This window comes from Bombina bombina, chromosome 2 (genome assembly GCF_027579735.1).
Source record: "Bombina bombina isolate aBomBom1 chromosome 2, aBomBom1.pri, whole genome shotgun sequence".
Classification (NCBI taxonomy): Eukaryota; Metazoa; Chordata; class Amphibia; order Anura; family Bombinatoridae; genus Bombina; species Bombina bombina.
The window spans coordinates 15,625,870-15,648,185 of record NC_069500.1 but is presented as its reverse complement, the minus strand read 5'-3'; the positions used below and the strand labels follow the sequence as shown (position 1 = coordinate 15,648,185).

Here is a 22,316-nt window from a genome sequence, read left to right as displayed (position 1 = left end):
AAACACGTTATGGCAGACACTATCCTGAATGGTTACTTATAATAGAACATGTTGACAACCCTTTTTGAGGGCATTTGCCCAATTTGATAATCTAAATCATATTTCGCTTTCAGTATTCTTTTTTGCATGGTACATTGGTCAAATGTTCTAAGGCTCCTCAACCTTACTACAGAACATGTGATCACCTGAGTATTATAAACAATGACACTGGGGAAGTTTACTTCTAGCTATGAGCTAGCATCCTCATTCATTGGGTAAAGACAGTAATCATCCCTCAGACATTGCAGATAATTTAATTGTCACCCTGGTGATCCTGACATTATCTTCATGTGATCTACAGATTGATAGACATATATTATTATTACAGTGCTGGGATTGGTCGAACAGGAACATTTATAGCCCTGGACATTCTCCTAAAGATGGCAGATTCTGTAAAGAAGGTTAATGTGTATGACTGTGTTCTCCAGTTACGGAAGAAACGCGTGAACATGGTGCAGAACAAGGTAATACTGATCTCATCATGTTCCCCTATACTCTTCTGCTCCAATGTCTATGTCTTACAGTCCCCTTAAAGATGTCTGTGCTATTTATTAGCTTTTTCCTCTACTTCTCCCTCTCTCACACCTGCTTTCTATACTCACGTCCCTCTTCTGATCCCATGTCTATGTCTTACAGTCCCCTATAGATGTCTATGCTATTTATTAGCTTTTTCCTCTCCTTCTCCCTCTCTCACATCTGCTTTCTATACTCATGTCCCTCTTCTGCTCCCATGTCTATGTCTTACAGTCCCTTATAGATGTCTATGCTATTAGCTTTTTCCTCTGCTTCTCCCTCTCTCACATCTGCTTTCTATACTCACGTCCCTCTTCTGATCCCATGTCTGTGTATTACAGTCCCCTATAGATGTCTATGCTATTAGCTTTTTCCTCTGCTTCTACCTCTCTCACACCTGCTTTCTATACTCACGTCCCTCTTCTGTTCCCATATCTGTCTTACAGTCCCCTATAGATGTCTATGCTATTAGCTTTTTCCTCTGCTTCTACCTCTCTCGCATCTGCTTTCTATACTCACGTCCCTCTTCTGATCCCATGCCTATGTCTTACAGTCCCTTATAGATGTCTATGCTATTTATTAGCTTTTTCCTCTGCTTCTCCCTCTCTCACATCTGCTTTCTATACTCACGTCCCTCTTCTGCTCCCATGTCTGTGTCTTACAGTCCCCTATAGATGTCTATGCTATTAGCTTTTTCCTCTGCTTCTCCCTCTCTCACACCTGCTTTCTATACTCACGTCCCTCTTCTGCTCCCATGTCTATGTCTTACAGTCCCCTATAGATGTCTATGCTATTAGCTTTTTCCTCTGCTTCTCCCTCTCTCACACCTGCTTTCTATACTCACGTCCCTCTTCTGCTCCCATGTCTATGTCTTACAGTCCCCATATGTCTATGCTATTAGCTTTTTCCTCTGCTTCTCCCTCTCTCACATCTGCTTTCTATACTCACGTCCCTCTTCTGCTCCCATGTCTGTCTTACAGTCCCCTATAGATGTCTATGCTATTAGCTTTTTCCTCTGCTTCTCCCTCTCTCACACCTGCTTTCTATACTCACGTCCCTCTTCTGCTCCCATGTCTATGTCTTACAGTCCCCTATAGATGTCTATGCTATTTATTAGCTTTTCCCCCTGCTTCTCTCTCTCTCACATCTGCTTTCTATACTCATGTCCCTCTTCTGCTCCCATGTCTATGTCTTACAGTCCCCTATAGATGTCTATGCTATTTATTAGCTTTTTCCTCTGCATCTCCCTCTCTCACATCTGCTTTCTATACTCATGTCCCTCTTCTGCTCTCATGTCTATGTCTTACAGTCCCCATATGTCTATGCTATTAGCTTTTTCCTCTGCTTCTCCCTCTCTCCCATCTGCTTTCTATACTCACGTCCCTCTTCTGATCCCATGTCTATGTCTTACAGTCCCCTATAGATGTCTATGCTATTAGCTTTTTCCTCTGCTTCTCCCTCTCTCACACCTGCTTTCTATACTCACGTCCCTCTTCTGCTCCCATGTCTATGTCTTACAGTCCCCTATAGATGTCTATGCTATTTATTAGCTTTTTCCTCTGCTTCTCCCTCTCTCCCATCTGCTTTCTATACTCACGTCCCTCTTCTGATCCCATGTCTATGTCTTACAGTCCCCTATAGATGTCTATGCTATTTATTAGCTTTTTCCTCTGCTTCTCCCTCTCTCACACCTGCTTTCTATACTCACGTCCCTCTTCTGCTCCCATGTCTATGTCTTACAGTCCCCCTATAGATGTCTATGCTATTTATTAGCTTTTTCCTCTGCTTCTCCCTCTCTCACATCTGCTTTCTATACTCAGGTACCTCTTCTGCTCCCATGTCTATGTCTTACAGTCCCCTATAGATGTCTATGCTATTTATTAGCTTTTTCCTCTGCTTCTCCCTCTCACATCTGCTTTCTATACTCAGGTCCCTCTTCTGCTCCCATGTCTATGTCTTACAGTCCCCTATAGATGTCTATGCTATTTATTAACTTTTTCCTCTGCTTCTCCCTCTCTCACATCTGCTTTCTATACTCATGTCCCTCTTCTGAACCCATGTCTATGTCTTACAGTCCCCTATAGATGTCTATGCTATTATCTTTTTCCTCTGCTTCTCCCTCTCTCACATCTGCTTTCTATACTCACGTCCCTCTTCTGCTCCCATGTCTATGTCTTACAGTCCCCTATAGATGCCTATGCTATTAGCTTTTTCCTCTGCTTCTCCCTCTCTCACACCTGCTTTCTATACTCACGTCCTTCTTCTGCTCCCATGTCTATATCTTACAGTCCCCTATAGATGTCTATGCTATTAGCTTTTTCCTCTACTTCTCCCTCTCTCACACCTGCTTTCTATACTCACGTCCCTCTTCTGCTCCCATGTCTATGTCTTACAGTCCCCTATATATGTCTATGCTATTAGCTTTTTCCTCTGCTTCTCTCTCTCTCACATCTGCTTTCTATACTCACGTCCCTCTTCTGCTCCCATGTCTATGTCTTACAGTCCCCTATAGATGTCTATGCTATTTATTAGCTTTTTCCTCTGCTTCTCCCTCTCTCACACCTGCTTTCTATACTCACGTCCCTCTTCTGCTCCCATGTCTATGTCTTACAGTCCCCTATAGATGTCTATGCTATTTATTAGCTTTTTACTCTGCTTCTCCCTCTCTTACATCTGCTTTCTATACTCACGTCCCTCTTCTGCTCCCATGTCTATGTCTTACAGTCCCCTATAGATGTCTATGCTATTTATTAACTTTTTCCTCTGCTTCTCTCTCTCTCACACCTGCTTTCTATACTCACGTCCCTCTTCTGATCCCATGTCTATGTCTTACAGTCCCCTATAGATGTCTATGCTATTTATTAACTTTTTCCTCTGCTTCTCTCTCTCTCACACCTGCTTTCTATACTCACGTCCCTCTTCTGCTCCCATGTCTATGTCTTACAGTCCCCTATAGATGTCTATGCTATTAGCTTTTTCCTCTGCTTCTCTCTCTCTCACATCTGCTTTCTATACTCACGTCCCTCTTCTGCTCCCATGTCTATGTCTTACAGCCCCCTATAGATGTCTATGCTATTTATTAGCTTTTTCCTCTGCTTCTCCCTCTCTCACATCTGCTTTCTATACTCACGTCCCTCTTCTGCTCCCATGTCTATGTCTTACAGTCCCCTATAGATGTTTATGCTATTAGCTATTTCCTCTGCTTCTCCCTCTCTCACATCTGCTTTCTATACTCACGTCCCTCTTCTGCTCCCATGTCTATGTCTTACAGTCCCCTATAGATGTCTATGCTATTTATTAGCTTTTTCCTCTGCATCTCCCTCTCTCACATCTGCTTTCTATACTCACGTCCCTCTTCTGCTCCCATGTCTATGTCTTACAGTCCCCTATAGATGTCTATGCTATTAGCTTTTTCCTCTGCTTCTCCCTCTCTCACATCTGCTTTCTATACTCACGTCCCTCTTCTGCTCCCATGTCTGTGTCTTACAGTCCCCTATAGATGTCTATGCTATTTATTAGCTTTTTCCTCTTCTTCTCCCTCTCTCACATCTGCTTTCTATACTCAGGTACCTCTTCTGCTCCCATGTCTATGTCTTACAGTCCCCTATAGATGTCTATGCTATTTATTAGCTTTTTCCTCTTCTTCTCCCTCTCTCACATCTGCTTTCTATACTCACGTCCCTCTTCTGCTCCCATGTCTGTGTCTTACAGTCCCCTATAGATGTCTATGCTATTTATTAGCTTTTTCCTCTTCTTCTCCCTCTCTCACATCTGCTTTCTATACTCACGTCCCTCTTCTGCTCCCATGTCTATGTCTTACAGTCCCCTATAGATGTCTATGCTATTTATTAGCTTTTTCCTCTGCTTCTCTCTCTCACATCTGCTTTCTATACTCACGTCCCTCTTCTGCTCCCATGTCTGTGTCTTACAGTCCCCTATAGATGTCTATGCTATTTATTAGCTTTTTCCTCTGCTTCTCCCTCTCTCACACCTGCTTTCTATACTCACGTCCCTCTTCTGCTCCCATGTCTGTCTTACAGTCCCCTATAGATGTCTATGCTATTAGCTTTTTACTCTGCTTCTCCCTCTCTTACATCTGCTTTCTATACTCACGTCCCTCTTCTGCTCCCATGTCTGTGTCTTACAGTCCCCTATAGATGTCTATGCTTTTAGCTTTTTCCTCTGCTTCTCCCTCTCTCACATCTGCTTTCTATACTCACGTCCCTCTTCTGCTCCCATGTCTGTCTTACAGTCCCCTATAGATGTCTATGCTATTAGCTTTTTACTCTGCTTCTCCCTCTCTTACATCTGCTTTCTATACTCACGTCCCTCTTCTGCTCCCATGTCTGTGTCTTACAGTCCCCTATAGATGTCTATGCTATTAGCTTTTTCCTCTGCTTCTCCCTCTCTCACACCTGCTTTCTATACTCACGTCCCTCTTCTGCTCCTATGTCTATGTCTTACAGTCCCCTATACATGTCTATGCTATTAGCTTTTTCCTCTGCTTCTCCCTCTCTCTCACCTGCTTTCTATACTCACGTCCCTCTTCTGCTCCCATGTCTATGTCTTACAGTCCCCTATAGATGTCTATGCTATTTATTAGCTTTTTCCTCTGCTTCCCTCTCTCTCACATCTGCTTTCTATACTAACGTCCCTCTTCTGCTCCCATGTTTATGTCTTACAGTCCCCTATAGATGTCTATGCTATTTATTAGCTTTTTCCCCTGGTTCTCCTTCTCTCACATCTGCTTTCTATACTCACGTCCCTCTTCTGCTCCTATGTCTATGTCTTACAGTCCCCTATAGATGTCTATGCTATTGGCTTTTTCCTCTGCTTCTCCCTCTCTCACACCTGCTTTCTATACTCACGTCCCTCTTCTGATCCCATGTCTATGTCTTACAGTCCCCTATAGATGTCTATGCTATTGGCTTTTTCCTCTGCTTCTCCCTCTCTCACATCTGCTTTCTATACTCACGTCCCTCTTCTGCTCCCATGTCTATGTCTTACAGTCCCCTATAGATGTCTATGCTATTTATTAGCTTTTTCCTCTGCTTCTTCCTCTCTCACATCTGCTTTCTATACTCAGGTCCCTCTTCTGATCCCATGTCTATGTCTTACAGTCCCCTATAGATGTCTATGCTATTTATTAGCTTTTTACTCTGCTTCTCCCTCTCTTACATCTGCTTTCTATACTCAGGTCCCTCTTCTGCTCCCATGTCTGTGTCTTACAGTCCCCTATAGATGTCTATGCTATTAGCTTTTTCCTCTGCTTCTCCCTCTCTCTCACCTGCTTTCTATACTCACGTCCCTCTTCTGCTCCTATGTCTATGTCTTACAGTCCCCTATAGATGTCTATGCTATTTATTAGCTTTTTCCTCTGCTTCTCCCTCTCTCACACCTGCTTTCTATACTCACGTCCCTCTTCTGCTCCTATGTCTATGTCTTACAGTCCCCTATAGATGTCTATGCTATTTATTAGCTTTTTCCTCTGCTTCTCCCTCTCTCACATCTGCTTTCTATACTCACGTCCCTCTTCTGCTCCCATGTCTATGTCTTACAGTCCCCTATAGATGTCTATGCTATTTATTAGCTTTTTCCTCTGCTTCTCCCTCTCTCACACCTGCTTTCTATACTCACGTCCCTCTTCTGCTCCCATGTCTATGTCTTACAGTCCCCTATAGATGTCTATGCTATTAGCTTTTTCCTCTGCTTCTCCCTCTCTCACACCTGCTTTCTATACTTGTGTCACTCTTCTGATCCCATGTCTATGTCTTACAGTCCCCTATAGATGTTTATGCTATTTATTAGCTTTTTCCTCTGCTTCTCCCTCTCTCACACACCTGCTTTCTATACTTGTGTCACTCTTCTGATCCCATGTCTATGTCTTACAGTCCCCTATAGATGTCTATGCTATTAGCTATTTCCTCTGCTTCTCCCTCTCTCACATCTGCTTTCTATACTCACGTCCCTCTTCTGCTCCCATGTCTATGTCTTACAGTCCCTTATAGATGTCTATGCTATTAGCTTTTTCCTCTGCTTCTCCCTCTCTCCCATCTGCTTTCTATACTCACGTCCCTCTTCTGCTCCCATGTCTATGTCTTACAGTCCCCTATAGATGTCTATGCTTTTAGCTTTTTCCTCTGCTTCTCCCTCTCTCACACCTGCTTTCTATACTCACGTCCCTCTTCTGATCCCATGTCTATGTCTTACAGTCCCCTATAGATGTCTATGCTATTAGCTTTTTCCTCTGCTTCTCCCTCTCACATCTGCTTTCTATACTCACGTCCCTCTTCTGCTCCCATGTCTATGTCTTACAGTCCCCTATAGATGTCTATGCTTTTAGCTTTTTCCTCTGCTTCTCCCTCTCTCACATCTGCTTTCTATACTCACGTCCCTCTTCTGCTCCCATGTCTATGTCTTACAGTCCCCTATAGATGTCTATGCTATTAGCTTTTTCCTCTGCTTCTCCCTCTCACATCTGCTTTCTATACTCACGTCCCTCTTCTGCTCCCATGTCTATGTCTTACAGTCCCCTATAGATGTCTATGCTATTTATTAGCTTTTTCCTCTGCTTCCCCCTCTCTCACACCTGCTTTCTATACTCACGTCCCTCTTCTGCTCCCATGTCTGTCTTACAGTCCCCTATAGATGTCTATGCTATTTATTAGCTTTTTCCTCTGCTTCTCCCTCTCTCACACCTGCTTTCTATACTCACGTCCCTCTTCTGCTCCCATGTCTATGTCTTACAGTCCCCTATAGATGTCTATGCTATTTATTAGCTTTTTCCTCTGCTTCTCCCTCTCTCACATCTGCTTTCTATACTCACGTCCCTCTTCTGCTCCCATGTCTGTGTCTTACAGTCCCCTATAGATGTCTATGCTATTTATTAGCTTTTTCCTCTGCTTCTCCCTCTCTCACACCTGCTTTCTATACTCACGTCCCTCTTCTGATCCCATGTCTATGTCTTACAGTCCCCTATATATGTCTATGCTATTAGCTTTTTCCTCTGCTTCTCTCTCTCTCACATCTGCTTTCTATACTCACGTCCCTCTTCTGCTCCCATGTCTATGTCTTACAGTCCCCTATAGATGTCTATGCTATTTATTAGCTTTTTCCTCTGCTTCTCCCTCTCTCACACCTGCTTTCTATACTCACGTCCCTCTTCTGCTCCCATGTCTGTGTCTTACAGTCCCCTATAGATGTCTATGCTATTTATTAGCTTTTTCCTCTCCTTCTCCCTCTCTCACACCTGCTTTCTATACTCACGTCCCTCTTCTGCTCCCATGTCTGTCTTACAGTCCCCTATAGATGTCTATGCTATTAGCTTTTTCCTCTGCTTCTCCCTCTCACATCTGCTTTCTATACTCACGTCCCTCTTCTGCTCCCATGTCTATGTCTTACAGTCCCCTATAGATGTCTATGCTATTTATTAGCTTTTTCCTCTGCTTCTCTCTCTCTCACACCTGCTTTCTATACTCACGTCCCTCTTCTGCTCCCATGTCTATGTCTTACAGTCCCCTATAGATGTCTATGCTATTTATTAGCTTTTTCCTCTGCTTCTCTCTCTCTCACACCTGCTTTCTATACTCACGTCCCTCTTCTGCTCCCATGTCTATGTCTTACAGTCCCCTATAGATGTCTATGCTATTAGCTTTTTCCTCTACTTCTCCCTCTCTCACACCTGCTTTCTATACTCACGTCCCTCTTCTGCTCCCATGTCTATGTCTTACAGTCCCCTATAGATGTCTATGCTATTTATTAGCTTTTTCCTCTGCTTCTCTCTCTCTCACACCTGCTTTCTATACTCACGTCCCTCTTCTGCTCCCATGTCTATGTCTTACAGCCCCCTATAGATGTCTATGCTATTTATTAGCTTTTTCCTCTGCTTCTCTCTCTCACACCTGCTTTCTATACTCACGTCCCTCTTCTGCTCCCATGTCTATGTCTTACAGCCCCCTATAGATGTCTATGCTATTTATTAGCTTTTTCCTCTGCTTCTCTCTCTCTCACATCTGCTTTCTATACTCACGTCCCTCTTCTGATCCCATGTCTATGTCTTACAGTCCCCTATAGATGTCTATGCTATATATTAGCTTTTTCCTCTGCTTCTCCCTCTCTCACATCTGCTTTCTATACTCATGTCCCTCTTCTGCTCCCATGTCTATGTCTTACAGTCCCCTATAGATGTCTATGCTATTAGCTTTTTCCTCTGCATCTCCCTCTCTCACACCTGCTTTCTATACTCACGTCCTTCTTCTGCTCCCATGTCTATGTCTTACAGTCCCCTATAGATGTCTATGCTATTTATTAGCTTTTTCCACTGCTTCTCCCTCTCTCACATCTGCTTTCTATACTCACGTCCCTCTTCTGCTCCCATGTCTATGTCTTACAGTCCCTTATAGATGTCTATGCTATTTATTAGCTTTTTCCTCTGCTTCTCTCTCTCTCACATCTGCTTTCTATACTCAGGTACCTCTTCTGCTCCCATGTCTATGTCTTACAGTCCCCTATAGATGTCTATGCTATTTATTAGCTTTTTCCTCTGCTTCTCTCTCTCTCACATCTGTTTTCTATACTCAGGTACCTCTTCTGCTCCCATGTCTATGTCTTACAGTCCCCTATAGATGTCTATGCTATTTGCTTTTTCCTCTGCTTCTCCCTCTCTCACACCTGCTTGCTATACTCGCGTCTTCTGCTCCTCGATGTTGCTCTTCTCTTATCACTTCTACCTCTTTCTAATTTAATTTCTTGCTTATTTCTGGTCTATTCTTGCAAAATCTGCTTGGTGTTTTTAGCAGACCAACAACAATAGCTTAGCTCTGTCATTTCATGATATGTAATAAATTACAAATAACAGATATTATTAAATGAACGTGTGTATTGCAGGAGCAGTATGTTTTCCTGTATGACATCCTACTGGAAACTTTAGTTTGTGGAATGACCAGTGTCCATGTGCCGGACATACAGACGCATATTAAGCACCTGGCTATAAAGGACCATTCATCACACAGCGATGGTTATACGGAAGAATTCAAGGTTAGTGTATATCTTATGCTGCAGACACTGATCCATAATGTTTAGTGCTAATGGCATTAAAAATCTGACAAATGGTAAATATAAGTAACACACCATAATACCTGTCACATCTCATACTGCTGGCCCCTGGTCTTTTTGTGTAGGTATCTTCTACTGTAGGTGCATTCTACTGTAGGTGCATTCTACTGTAGGTGCATTCTACTGTAGGTGCATTCTACTGTAGGTGCATTCTACTGTAGGTGCATTCTACTGTAGGTGCATTCTACTGTAGGTGCATTCTACTGTAGGTGCATTCTACTGTAGGTGCATTCTACTGTAGGTGCATTCTACTCTAGGTACATTCTACTGTAGATGCAGTCTACTGTAGGTACATTCTACTGTAGGTACATTCTACTGTAGGTGCATTCTACTCTAGGTACATTCTACTCTAGGTACATTCTACTCTAGGTACATTCTACTCTACTGTAGGTGCATTCTACTGTAGGTGCATTCTACTGTAGGTACATTCTACTGTAGGTGCATTCTACTGTAGGTACATTCTACTGTAGGTTCATTCTACTGTAGGTGCATTCTACTCTACTCTAGGTGCATTCTACTGTAGGTGCATTCTACTGTAGGTGCATTCTACTCTAGGTGCATTCTACTGTAGGTGCATTCTACTGTAGGTGCATTCTACTCTAGGTGCATTCTACTCTAGGTACATTCTACTTTAGGTACATTCTACTTTAGGTACATTCTACTTTAGGTACATTCTACTCTAGGTACATTCTACTTTAGGTGCATTCTACTCTAGGTGCATTCTACTGTAGGTGCATTCTACTCTAGGTACATTCTGCTGGGAAGTTGCTTAAAATTGCTCTATCTGAATCACAAATGAAAAAATGTGGGTTCAGTGTCCCTTTAACTTGTTCCCAGTTTGCTTGATTGAGAGCATGCAATGTTTGGCTGTTTTAGGGACCCAGGTGTTGGGAGAGACCTTGATGTGGTACCTGGGCTTGTCCTATTTGGCCAGATGCGGTAAATAACTCTTCCATTTCTGCTTTTATCTTAGCTGAAAGCTTGCAAGTGAGTGCTGGAGTTCCTCTGTGTACACACAGATATATGTAGAAATATGTATTTCTGAATAAATGGAAAATTTTCTGCTATGTGAAGAACATTGCTATGTGAAATATTTTCCTGTTGGGTCAGCGCACATGAGAATTTGCGATCCAGTTTGCGAGCAAGTAGTGTGTTAGGGCGTTTCCACTTTTTTTGTTCAATTGACAATGGAGGAATATGTTAACTTGTATGTGATATTCTAAGTTTGGCTTTTTACACAAGTCGGGTTAGCACGTGAGCAAAAACGTTTTACTTTCAACTTATACCTGACACGCACAAAAAGCTTAAATCTAGCAGAGATAGCGCTCAAGTGGGACTGTTAAATACTGCTCCACTTGTAATCTGGCCCCTTATGGGTTCCCCCCCTAACATTGAAAGCAATTAGCCAAACTTCCATCAAAAAATGCTGCACCAATCTGTTTGAGATCTAGGGTAGATTTTATGGACTAGTAGATGCTTCTTTTGTTTGATGAAAAAACAGCAGTGATGCTAATATAATTACTACTTTTTATATTTTATGAATGCTGATTAGAAGAACAGCTGAAAAAATAAGTGAAGACATGCTCAGTAGAGGTTTAGCAACAAAGTATTGAGGGAGAGAATATTAGCCAAGAAAGTACTCACATGAATCACCACACTGATCTCCTCTATTTGACCATGATTTATTGGGTCATGTGTTGCCCCACCTCGATAATAGGAGTATATTGTAATAAACATTTTATTACAAAAAGTATTATGTACAAAGATACATTTACTGTATATATATATATATCACAAAAGCCAAGTTAAGTGCACTCACTGTTACAGCCACATCCGCCATGGTGCTGCATAGAAAATGTACTGCAATAGCAATCAATCCCCCTGAGGGGAAGAAAAACGCTTCACTCTCCGGTCTTTAAAAATAAGCAAAAAGCTTTAATCAATCTTCAAAGGAAGTCAGCGGAAAAAAATCATCCCAAACGTTTCGATACCAACAGGTATCTTTTTCAATGGGTTAAAACACAAATCCTGTGTCCTAATAGCTTCTTGTAACCCACACACCCACTCACCTATTTAACTCCCCCGGTGCAGATGATACTTCCGGTGCTCCCGAGATGCCGCTCACAACATGCGTCATGTTTCAAACATCCGAATACACACTGCATGGCTAATTACCATAACCACGCCCCTCTATGACGAAAAACGTCACCACGGCAATGCAAACAATATCGCAAATGTTGTTCAGCTTCACCTCAACAGCACCGAGAAGCCCCTATTAACTACGTGGGAAAAAACATTAAAATCAGGATATCTATATATAATCCTAATATCACTACTCATTTTATTGTTAAATGTGTTAGAGAACACTAAAGGATACCTCTAATACAAGAGCTAACATTATATTTAACCTGACTACAAGTAACTTAAAGAGATATGTTACTTTCCACTAGCATAGCAGTCCATATTTTCAAAAAAGGAAACCCAGTTAGCATACTTCAGAGCATACTGGAATATGGTAGAAATATTTAATGCAGGCAACAATACACTCACTGCTTTGCAGTTCTCCAATTAAAGGAGAAGAGTCCCCTATAATATGAATGTCACATTGGATCCAACTTTTTCAAAACTCCAGAGATGACCTAGATCAAACAATCATAGAAGCCTCATTATAAGAATACATTGTAGTCCAACTGAACATTCAACCCTTTAAGGGTCACAGAGTTTCAAGTCGGTAAATCTAGGATGTTTCTACTTGAAGAAGTTTTGTATTCCTGTCTCCCCCTCTCCTCAAGGGGGGCACATGATCTATTAGCATGGTCCTAAGGCTTGCTGATGTATGCCCTGCTTGGAGGAAGTGCCTTGCAACTGGTTGGTCAGATGTCTTCTTGTCAATTGCTGTTCTTATGGCATGGCGGTGGTTCCCCATCCTCTCTCGAAAAGTGGTAGAGGTTTTTCCCACATAGACAAAAGAGCACGGACACATCAATATGTAGTTCACATAGGTGCTTGTACAGGATAATCTGTGTAGAATTTTATATTTCCTCCCTGTATGAGGATGATGGAAATACGCCCCAGTAAGCATGCTATTGCACGTTGTGCAGTCTCCACACCTATAGCATCCTAGTTTCCTCTTGGCATCCATCCATGTGCCCTTCTCATAGCATTTCATAGGATCATTGTGTACCAAGATGTCCTTTAGATTAGACACTTTCTTATAGACCATGCGTGGGGCTGCCATACGTAGAAAGGGAAGTGACTTATCCGTTTTCATAATATCCCAAATTTTTTTCACAGATTCTGCCAGCACTTTGGACAGAGGGTTAAAAGTTGTAACAAAAATAATGTTACTCTCTAAACTGTCCACATTCTTTGGTTTATTACGTGGCTGTAACAGTGTCAATTGATCATATTGTATCAATTCAGTATGTGCTTGTTCAATGTCCTTTGCCTTATATCCATGTTGTTTTAATTTAGTCTTCATCTCTTCTTCATGGGCATTCCTGGTACTGACAAGTGTATTGTTGCGTGCAACTCGCATGAGCTGAGAGGAGACAACCCCCTTCTTTTGATGTTCTGGATGGTAACTGGTAGATAATAATAAAGAATTCTTATCAGTGGGTTTAGAGTATAGAGATGTAGAGAATTTGCAACCCTCACTATCAGAATAGATTGTGATATTCAAATCTAAAAAGGGAATGGTATCATTGCTATATGCAAATTTAAAGCGAATAGTTGATTCAAGTTTGTTAAGAGTATCAACCCAATGTGTTAATGATTCTATCAACCCTCTCCATATCAGGAATACATCATCTATGTATCGAACGTATAATTTGATGTTACTCTCCGTCAAGACATTCATGACATTAGTCTCATACCAGGACATGTAGAGATTGGCATATGCGGTAGCCATATTGGAACCCATAGCAGTCCCTGCTAATTGTAGAAAGAAGTCTCTTTCAAATTTGAAAAAAAAAATTCCAAGCAAAATGTGAGTAGTTAAAGCAGGAACTCAATGGGTGGTCCCGCATATGCCAATGATCCACTTACCATGGATCTGACATCCTGCACACCGCCACCATGTGTTATGACAGTGTACAGGCTGTCAACATCCATGGTAACCAGTAGGTCACCAGGCTCCAAACATTCCAAATTCAACAATTTTCTATTAAGCGAGGGTGAATCCAATATAAAGGAAAATGATTCCTTCACAACAGGTTGTAAATGATGGTCAATAAATATAGCCACATTAGAACATAAAGAATCCCGGGCAGACACAATGGGTCTGCCGGGAGGTTTTATCAGGGTTTTATGCACTTTAGGCAACAAGTATAGGACAGGTATTACTGGAAAGGGAGTAGTCAGAAAATCAAATTTACTCTCATTAATCATCCCTGCTTCGTAGCCACACTTTAAAGTATAGTCAAGTTCTTTCTTAAAGGATATCGTAGGATTGCCCCTAAGTTTACAGTAGATCTTATTATCTGAGAGCTGCCTATAAGCCTCATCACGATAGTCAATATAAATCACAATTGAACCCCCCTTGTCCGCAGCATGTATAATGATCGAATGATCACTGTCATACCACATGGTGGCGGTGTGCAGGCTGTCAGATCCATGGTAAGTGGATCATTGGCATATGCGGGACCACCCATTGAGTTCCTGCTTGAACTACTCACCTTTTGCTTGGAAATTTTTTTTTTTTTTCAAATTTGAAAGAGACTTCTTTCTACAATTAGCAGGGACTGTTATGGGTTCCAATATGGCTCCCGCATATGCCAATCTCTACATGTCCTGGTATGAGACTAATGTCATGAATGTCTTGACGGAGAGTAACCTCAAATTATACGTTAGATACATAGATGATGTATTCCTGATATGGAGAGGGTCGATAGAATCATTAACACATTGGGTTGATACTCTTAACAAACTTGAATCAACTATTCGCTTTAAATTTGCATATAGCAATGATACCATTCCCTTTTTAGATTTGAATATAACAATCTATTTTGATAGTGAGGGTTGCAAATTCTCTACATCTCTATACTCTAAACCCACTGATAAGAATTCCTTATTACTATCTACCAGTTACCATCCAGAACATCAAAAGAAGGGGGTTGTCTCCTCTCAGCTCATGCGAGTTGCACGCAACAATACACTTGTCAGTACCAGGAATGCCCATGAAGAAGAGATGAAGGCTAAATTAAAACAACATGGATATAAGGCAAAGGACATTGAACAAGCACATACTGAATTGACACAATATGATCAATTGACACTGTTACAGCCACGTGATAAACCAAAGAATGTGGACAGTTTAGAGAGTAACATTAATTTTGTTACAACTTTTAACCCTCTGTCCAAAGTGCTGGCAGAATCTGTGAAAAAAAATTGGGATATTGTGAAAACGGATAAGTCACTTCCCTTTCTACGTATGGCAGCCCCACACATGGTCTATAAGAAAGCGTCTAATCTAAAGGACATCTTGGTACACAATGATCCTGTGAAGTGCTATAAGAAGGGCACATGGATGGATGCCAAGAGGAAACTAGGATGCTATAGGTGTGGAGACTGCGCAACGTACAATAGCATGCTTACTGGGGCATATTTCCATCATCCTCATACAGGGAGGAAATATCAAATTCTACACAGATTATCCTGTACAAGCACCTATGTGATCTACATATTGATGTGTCCGTGCTCTTTTGTCTATGTGGGAAAAACCTCTACCACTTTTCGAGAGAGGATGGCGAACCATCGCCATGCCATAAGAACAGCAATTGACAAGAAGACATCTGACCAACCAGTTGCAAGGCACTTCCTCCAAGCAGGGCATACATCAGCAAGCCTTAGGACCATGCTCATAGATCATGTGCCCCCCTTGAGAAGAGGGGGAGACAGGAATACAAAACTTCTTCAAGTAGAAACATCCTGGATTTACCGACTTGACACTGTGACCCCCTAAAGGGTTGAATATTCAGTTGGACTACAATGTATTCTTATAATGAGGCTTCTATGATTGTTTGATCTAGGTTGTCTCTGGAGTTTTGAAAAAGTTGGATCCAATGTGACATTCATATTATAGGGGACTCTTCTCCTCTAATTGGAGAACTGCAAAGCAGTGAGTGTATTGTTGCCTGCATTAAATATTTCTACCATATTCCAGTATGCTCTGAAGTATGCTAACTGGGTTTCCTACTATGCTAGTGGAAAGTAACATATCTCTTTAAGTTACTTGTAGTCAGGTTAAATATAATGTTAGCTCTTGTATTAGAGGTATCCTTTAGTGTTCTCTAACACATTTAACAATAAAATGGGTAGCGATATTAGGATTATATATAGATATCCTGATTTTAATGTTTTTTCACACGTAGTTATTAGGGGCTTCTCGGTGCTGTTGAGGTGAAGCTGAACAACAGTTGCGATATTGTTTGCATTGCCGTGGTGACGTTTTTCGTCATGGAGGGGCGTGGTTATGGTAATTAGCCATGCAGTGTGTAATTCGATGTTTGAAACATGACGCATGTTGTGGGCGGCATCTCGGGAGCACCGGAAGTCTCATCTGCACTGGGGGAGTTAAATAGGTGAGTGGGTGTGTGGGTTACAAGAAGCTATTAGGATTCAGGATTTGTGTTATAAACCATTGAAAAAGATACCTGTTGGTATCGAAATGTTTGGGATGACTTTCCTCTGCTGACTTCCTTTGAAGATTGATTAAAGCTTTTTGCTTATTTTTAAAGACCGGAGAGTGAAGCGTTTTTCTTCCCCTCAGGGGGATTGAGATATCTCTCTCTCTCTCTCATCTCTCTCATCTCTATCTCTATCTCTATCATCTCTATCTCTATCATCTCTATCTCTATCATCTCTATCTCTATCTCTATCATCTCTATCTCTATCTCTATCATCTCTAACTCTATCATCTCTATCTCTATCTATATCTCCTCTATCTCTATCATCTCTATCTCTATCATCTCTATCTCTATCATCTCTATCATCTCTATCATCTCTATCTTTATCATCTCTATCTCTATCATCTCTATCGCTATCATCTCTATCATCTCTATCATCTCTATCTCTATCATCTCTATCTCTATCATCTCTATCATCTCTATCATCTCTATCTCTATCATCTCTATCTCTATCTCTATCATCTCTATCATCTCTATCTCTATCATCTCTATCTCTATCTCTATCATCTCTATCTCTATCATCTCTATCATCTCTATCATCTCTATCTCTATCATCTCTATCTCTATCTCTATCATCTCTATCTCTATCATCTCTATCTCTATCATCTATCATCTCTATCATCTATCATCTCTATCTCTATCATCTCTATCTCTATCATCTCTATCTCTATCATCTCTATCTCTATCATCTCTATCTCTATAATCTCTATCATCTCTATCATCTATCTCTATCATCTCTATCATCTCTATCATCTCTATCTCTATCTCTATCATCTCTATCTCTATCTCTATCATCTCTATCTCTATCATCTCTATCTCTATCATCTCTATCTCTATCATCTCTATCTCTATCATCTCTATCTCTATCTCTATCATCTCTTTCTCTCTTATTCCTAACACCGTTTCTTTAGGATCACATCCTTTATTGAAGTTTCAAAGAATAAAACAGCTACGTTTTGGGCCTACATAGCCCTTACTCATGCTGTGGAATACAGGTGAACAACCTTAATTTATAGCACCTGTGGATAACAATTTAACTCCTACTTATCATGTATACATCATCTTCTCTAAGGTATGCTGCCATCTAGTGGATGTTAAAAATAAGTACTCCACCAGTAGATTACAATAAAATTTGTTAAAAACAATTCTCCAATATTATGCTTAATTTACAAGCTCTTCGTAAAATATAGGGGAGAAAATACACATAAATACAAAAATATTTGTAAAAATGTTTTTTTGTTGTTTTTTTTTTACAAAAACAAATGTAAATCATAATCCTTGTTTAGACCAATCGGATGTAAAGTGCCCAGGTGGTGTACTCTTTTTTTTCAAAAGAAGTTCCCTGTTGCCCCCTCACCTTAGTTTTGAGATGTGATCTATCACCTGGAACTTTAATTGGCTGACTATATGTCCTGTCATGGTAAAATGGGCAGACACTGGCAATGTCATGTCTTTGTTTCTGATACTGGATTTATGGGCAGTATTCCTGTCCTTAACGGGGCGGATAGTTTTCCCTACATAGCCACGCCCACATGGGCATTTAAGGAGATATACAATAAACTCTGTATCGCACGTGTTTACTGTCAATTAATTTGAGCAATACACTTCCCTTTAATCATTGAATTGCATTGTGCACATCCTAGGCAAGGGTATGTGCCTTTCTTATGAGTGGTCAAATAGTTAGTACCTCTCAATTTGTTATGCCTTACATCTTCACGTACTAGTGTGTCCTTAAGATTTTTTACCCTTTTAAATGACTGTATTGGTGGCATTTGAAAATCAATTACATTAGGCAGGGATTTACTAAGTAGGTACCAATTCTTTTTGAGAACTGATGTAATTCTATCACTATATTCATTAAATTCTGTTTCTTGGGTAGTACAATTATATTAATGGATTCCTGTTTACTCAGTGTGACTACCTCTTTTGGATAACCCCTATCTAAAAATGTCTTTGTCATCTGATTCAATCTTATATCCTGAAGGTCCTTATCCTTCACATTACGAATCATCCTGCAAAACTGACTCTTGGGGATAGCATTAAATACCCTTTGGGGGTGGAAACTTTTAAAATGCAACAGTGTTGCGGTCAGTTGGTTTACTATATATATCTGTTGTTAACTTCTGATTTTACTGTAGAATGGTCCAGGGTGCATTTTAAACTATTAGTGGCATTATTAAGATTCTCTACATATTCCTGTAAAGACTCCAATGAGCCCCCCCACACGCCAAACACATCATATCCTACAGTTCTCCTGGTAAAGATGAGTACATACATGCTTCTTCTCAAATTGACTGAAAAATATGTTGGTGTATGAGGGGTCTACATTGGAGCCCATCGCTAGCCCCTTCTTTTGCAAATAAAATGTGTCCTGAAACAAAAAATTGTTTAAATAAAGTATAATGCCCAAAAGATCCTCTACAAATTTAGATTGGGGTAAAGATAATGTCGATTCTTGTTCAATTAGTTCCAAAGTTGACTGTATGCCAGCTTCATGGGGGATGGCTGTATATAAACTGACTTATGTCAAGACTAAATAGGATAAGTGTCCTTACGTGGCATCTCACAGACTTTTGCTAAAATGTCGCCAATATCCATTAAGACAGATAATTGTTTGGAGGCCAGGGGGTTAAAAATTTTGTCCAGAAAGATTGCCATATTGGAGAAAACTGACTCTGTACCAGTAACAATCGGTCTCCCGGGGGGTTCTCTTATGGCTAGATTTAGAGTTTTGTCGGTAACGACCCGCGTAGCTAACGCTGGCTTTTTTCTGGCCGCACCTTTAAAATAACTCTGGTATTGAGAGTCCACAGAATGGCTGCGTTAGGCTCCAAAAAAGGAGTGTAGAGCATATTTAACGCAACTTCAACTCTCGATACCAGAGTTGCTTACGGACGCGACCAGCCTCAAAAACGTGCTCGTGCACGATTCCCCCATAGGAAACAATGGGGCTGTTTGAGCTGAAAAAAAACCTAACACTTGCAAAAAAGCCGCGTTCAGCTCCTAACGCAGCCCCATTGTTTCCAATGGGGAAACACTTCCTACGTCTGCACCTAACACTCTAACATGTACCCCGAGTCTGAACACCCCTAACCTTACACTTATTAACCCCTATTCTGCCGCCCCCGCTATCGCTGACCCCTGTATATTATTTTTAACCCCTAATCTGCCGCTCCGTAAACCGCCGCTACTTACATTATCCCTATGTACCCCTAATCTGCTGCCCCTAACACCGCCGACCCCTATATTATATTTATTAACCCCTAATCTGCCCCCCACAACGTCGCCTCCACCTGCCTACACTTATTAACCCCTAATCTGCCGAGCGGACCGCACCGCTATTATTATAAAGTTATTAATTAAATACTTACCTGTAAAATAAATCCTAATATAGCTACAATATAAATTATAATGATATTATAGCTATTTTAGGATTTATATTTATTTTACAGGTAACTTTGTATTTATTTTAACCAGGTACAATAGCTATTAAATAGTTAAGAACTATTTAATAGCTAAAATAGTTAAAATAATTACAAATTTACCTGTAAAATAAATCCTAACCTAAGTTACAATTAAACCTAACACTACACTATCAATAAATAAATTAAATAAAATACCTACAAATAAATACAATGAAATAAACTAACTAAAGTTACAAAAAATAAAAAAATATTTACAAACATTAGAAATATATTACAACAATTTTTAGACCTCTTCTGCCCCTCTTGGATGAAGACTTCTACCGGATGGAGAACCTCTTCTTGCTCCGCTTGGATGAAGAATTTGGCTCGGCTGGGTGAAGACGACTCAAGGTAGGAAGATCTTCAGGGGCGTAGTGTTAGGTTTCTTTAAGGGGGGTTTGGGTTAGATTAGGGGTATGTGGGTGGTGGGTTGTAATGTTGGGGGGGGTATTGTATTGTTGGGGGGGGTATTCTGAATTCTTTGGGGCATGCCCCGCAAAGGGCCCTGTTTAGGGCTGGTAAGGTAAAAGAGCTTTGAACTTTTGTAATTTAGAATAGGGTAGGGCATTTTTTATTTTGGGGGGCTTTGTTATTTTATTAGGGGGCTTAGAGTAGGTGTAATTAGTTTAAAATTGTTGTAATATTTTTCTTATGTTTGTAAATATTTTTTTATTTTTTGTAACTTAGTTCTTTTTTATTTTTTGTACTTTAGTTAGTTTATTTCATTGTAGTTATTTGTAGGTATTGTATTTAATTAATTTATTGATAGTGTAGTGTTAGGTTTAATTGTAACTTAGGTTAGGATTTATTTTACAGGTAATTTTGTAATTATTTTAACTATTTTAGCTATTAAATAGTTCTTAACTATTTAATAGCTATTGTACCTGGTTAAAATAAATACAAAGTTACCTGTAAAATAAATATAAATCCTAAAATAGCTATAATATAATTATAATTTATATTGTAGCTATATTAGGATTTATTTTACAGGTAAGTATTTAGCTTTAAATCGGAATAATTTATTTAATAAGAGTTAATTAATTTCGTTAGATTTAAATTATATTTAATTTAGGGGGTATTAGTGTTAGGGTTAGACTTAGCTTTAGGAGTTAATACATTTATTAGAGTAGCGGTGAGATTCGGTCGGCAGATTAGGGGTTAATAATTGAAGTTAGGTGTCGGCGATGTTAGGGAGGGCAGATTAGGGGTTAATAAATATAATATAGGGGTCGGCGGTGTTAGGGGCAGCAGATTAGGGGTACATAGCTATAATGTAGGTCGGCAGATTAGGGGTTAATTATTGTAGGTAGGTGGCGGCGACGTTGTGGGGGGCAGGTTAGGGGTTAATAAATATAATATAGGGGTCGGCGATGTTAGGGCAGCAGATTAGGGGTACATAGCTATAATGTAGCTGGCGGCGGCGGCTCTTTGCGGTCGGCAGATTAGGGGTTAATTATTGTAGGTAGGTGGCGGCGACGTTGTGGGGGGCAGGTTAGGGGTTAATAAATATAATATAGGGGTCGGCGATGTTAGGGCAGCAGATTAGGGGTACATAGCTATAATGTAGCTGGCGGCGGCGTGCGGACGGCAGATTAGGGGTTAATAAGTGTAGGTAGCTGGCTGCGACGTTGTGGGGGGCAGGTTAGGGGTTAATAAATATAATATAGGGGTCGGCGGTGTTAGGGGCAGCAGATTAGGGGTACATAGCTATAATGTAGGTGGCGGCGTTCGGACGGCAGATTAGGGGTTAATAAGTGTAGGTAGCTGGCGGCGACGTTGTGGGGGGCAGATTAGGGGTTAATAAATATAATATAGGGGTCGGCGGTGTTAGGGGCAGCAGATTAGGGGTACATAAGTATAACGTAGGTGGCGGTCGGCAGATTAGGGGTTAAAAAAATTTAATCGAGTGTCGGCGATGTGGGGGGGCCTCGGTTTAGGGGTGCATAGGTAGTTTATGGGTGTTAGTGTACTTTAGAGCACAGTAGTTAAGAGCTTTATGAACCGGCGTTAGCCCAGAAAGCTCTTAACTACTGACTTTTTTCTGCGGCTGGAGTTTTGTCGTTAGATTTCTAACGCTCACATCAGACACGACTCTAAATACCGGAGTTAGAAAGATCCCATTGAAAAGATAGGATACGCAATTGACGTAAGGGGATCTGCGGTATGGAAAAGTCGCGGCTGAAAAGTGAGCGTTAGACCCTTTTTTGACTGACTCCAAATACCGGCGGTAGCCTAAAACCAGCGTTAGGAGCCTCTAACGCTGGTTTTCACGGCTACCGCCAAACTCCAAATCTAGGCCTTAGGTTTGTATGCACCTTTGGGAGGGTGTAAAATTCCGGTGTAGTAGGGTCTTGTTTAATAAGAAAAGCTGCCATATTCTTGGTGATGACTTGCTTTTTTAAAGCTCCCTCCACAGTGAGTTTAATCTCTTTATGTATCTCTGATAAGGGGTCATAATCTAGAATCTGATGGACACCTCCATCTGACAGTTGGATTAAAA

The 22,316-nt window shown here is 40.7% G+C and overlaps 1 protein-coding gene across 1 annotated transcript in view; it reads left to right on the top strand.

The window, feature by feature from the left end:
* Window positions 1–22,316, top strand: part of LOC128648366 (receptor-type tyrosine-protein phosphatase alpha) — a 152,000-nt gene that overhangs the window by 43,603 nt on the left and 86,081 nt on the right. Inside the window, exons 8-9 of the mRNA XM_053700965.1 lie at window positions 368–503; window positions 9,439–9,588. Coding sequence (XP_053556940.1) covers window positions 368–503; window positions 9,439–9,588 — 286 coding nt within the window. The remainder of the gene's footprint in view (window positions 1–367; window positions 504–9,438; window positions 9,589–22,316) is intronic.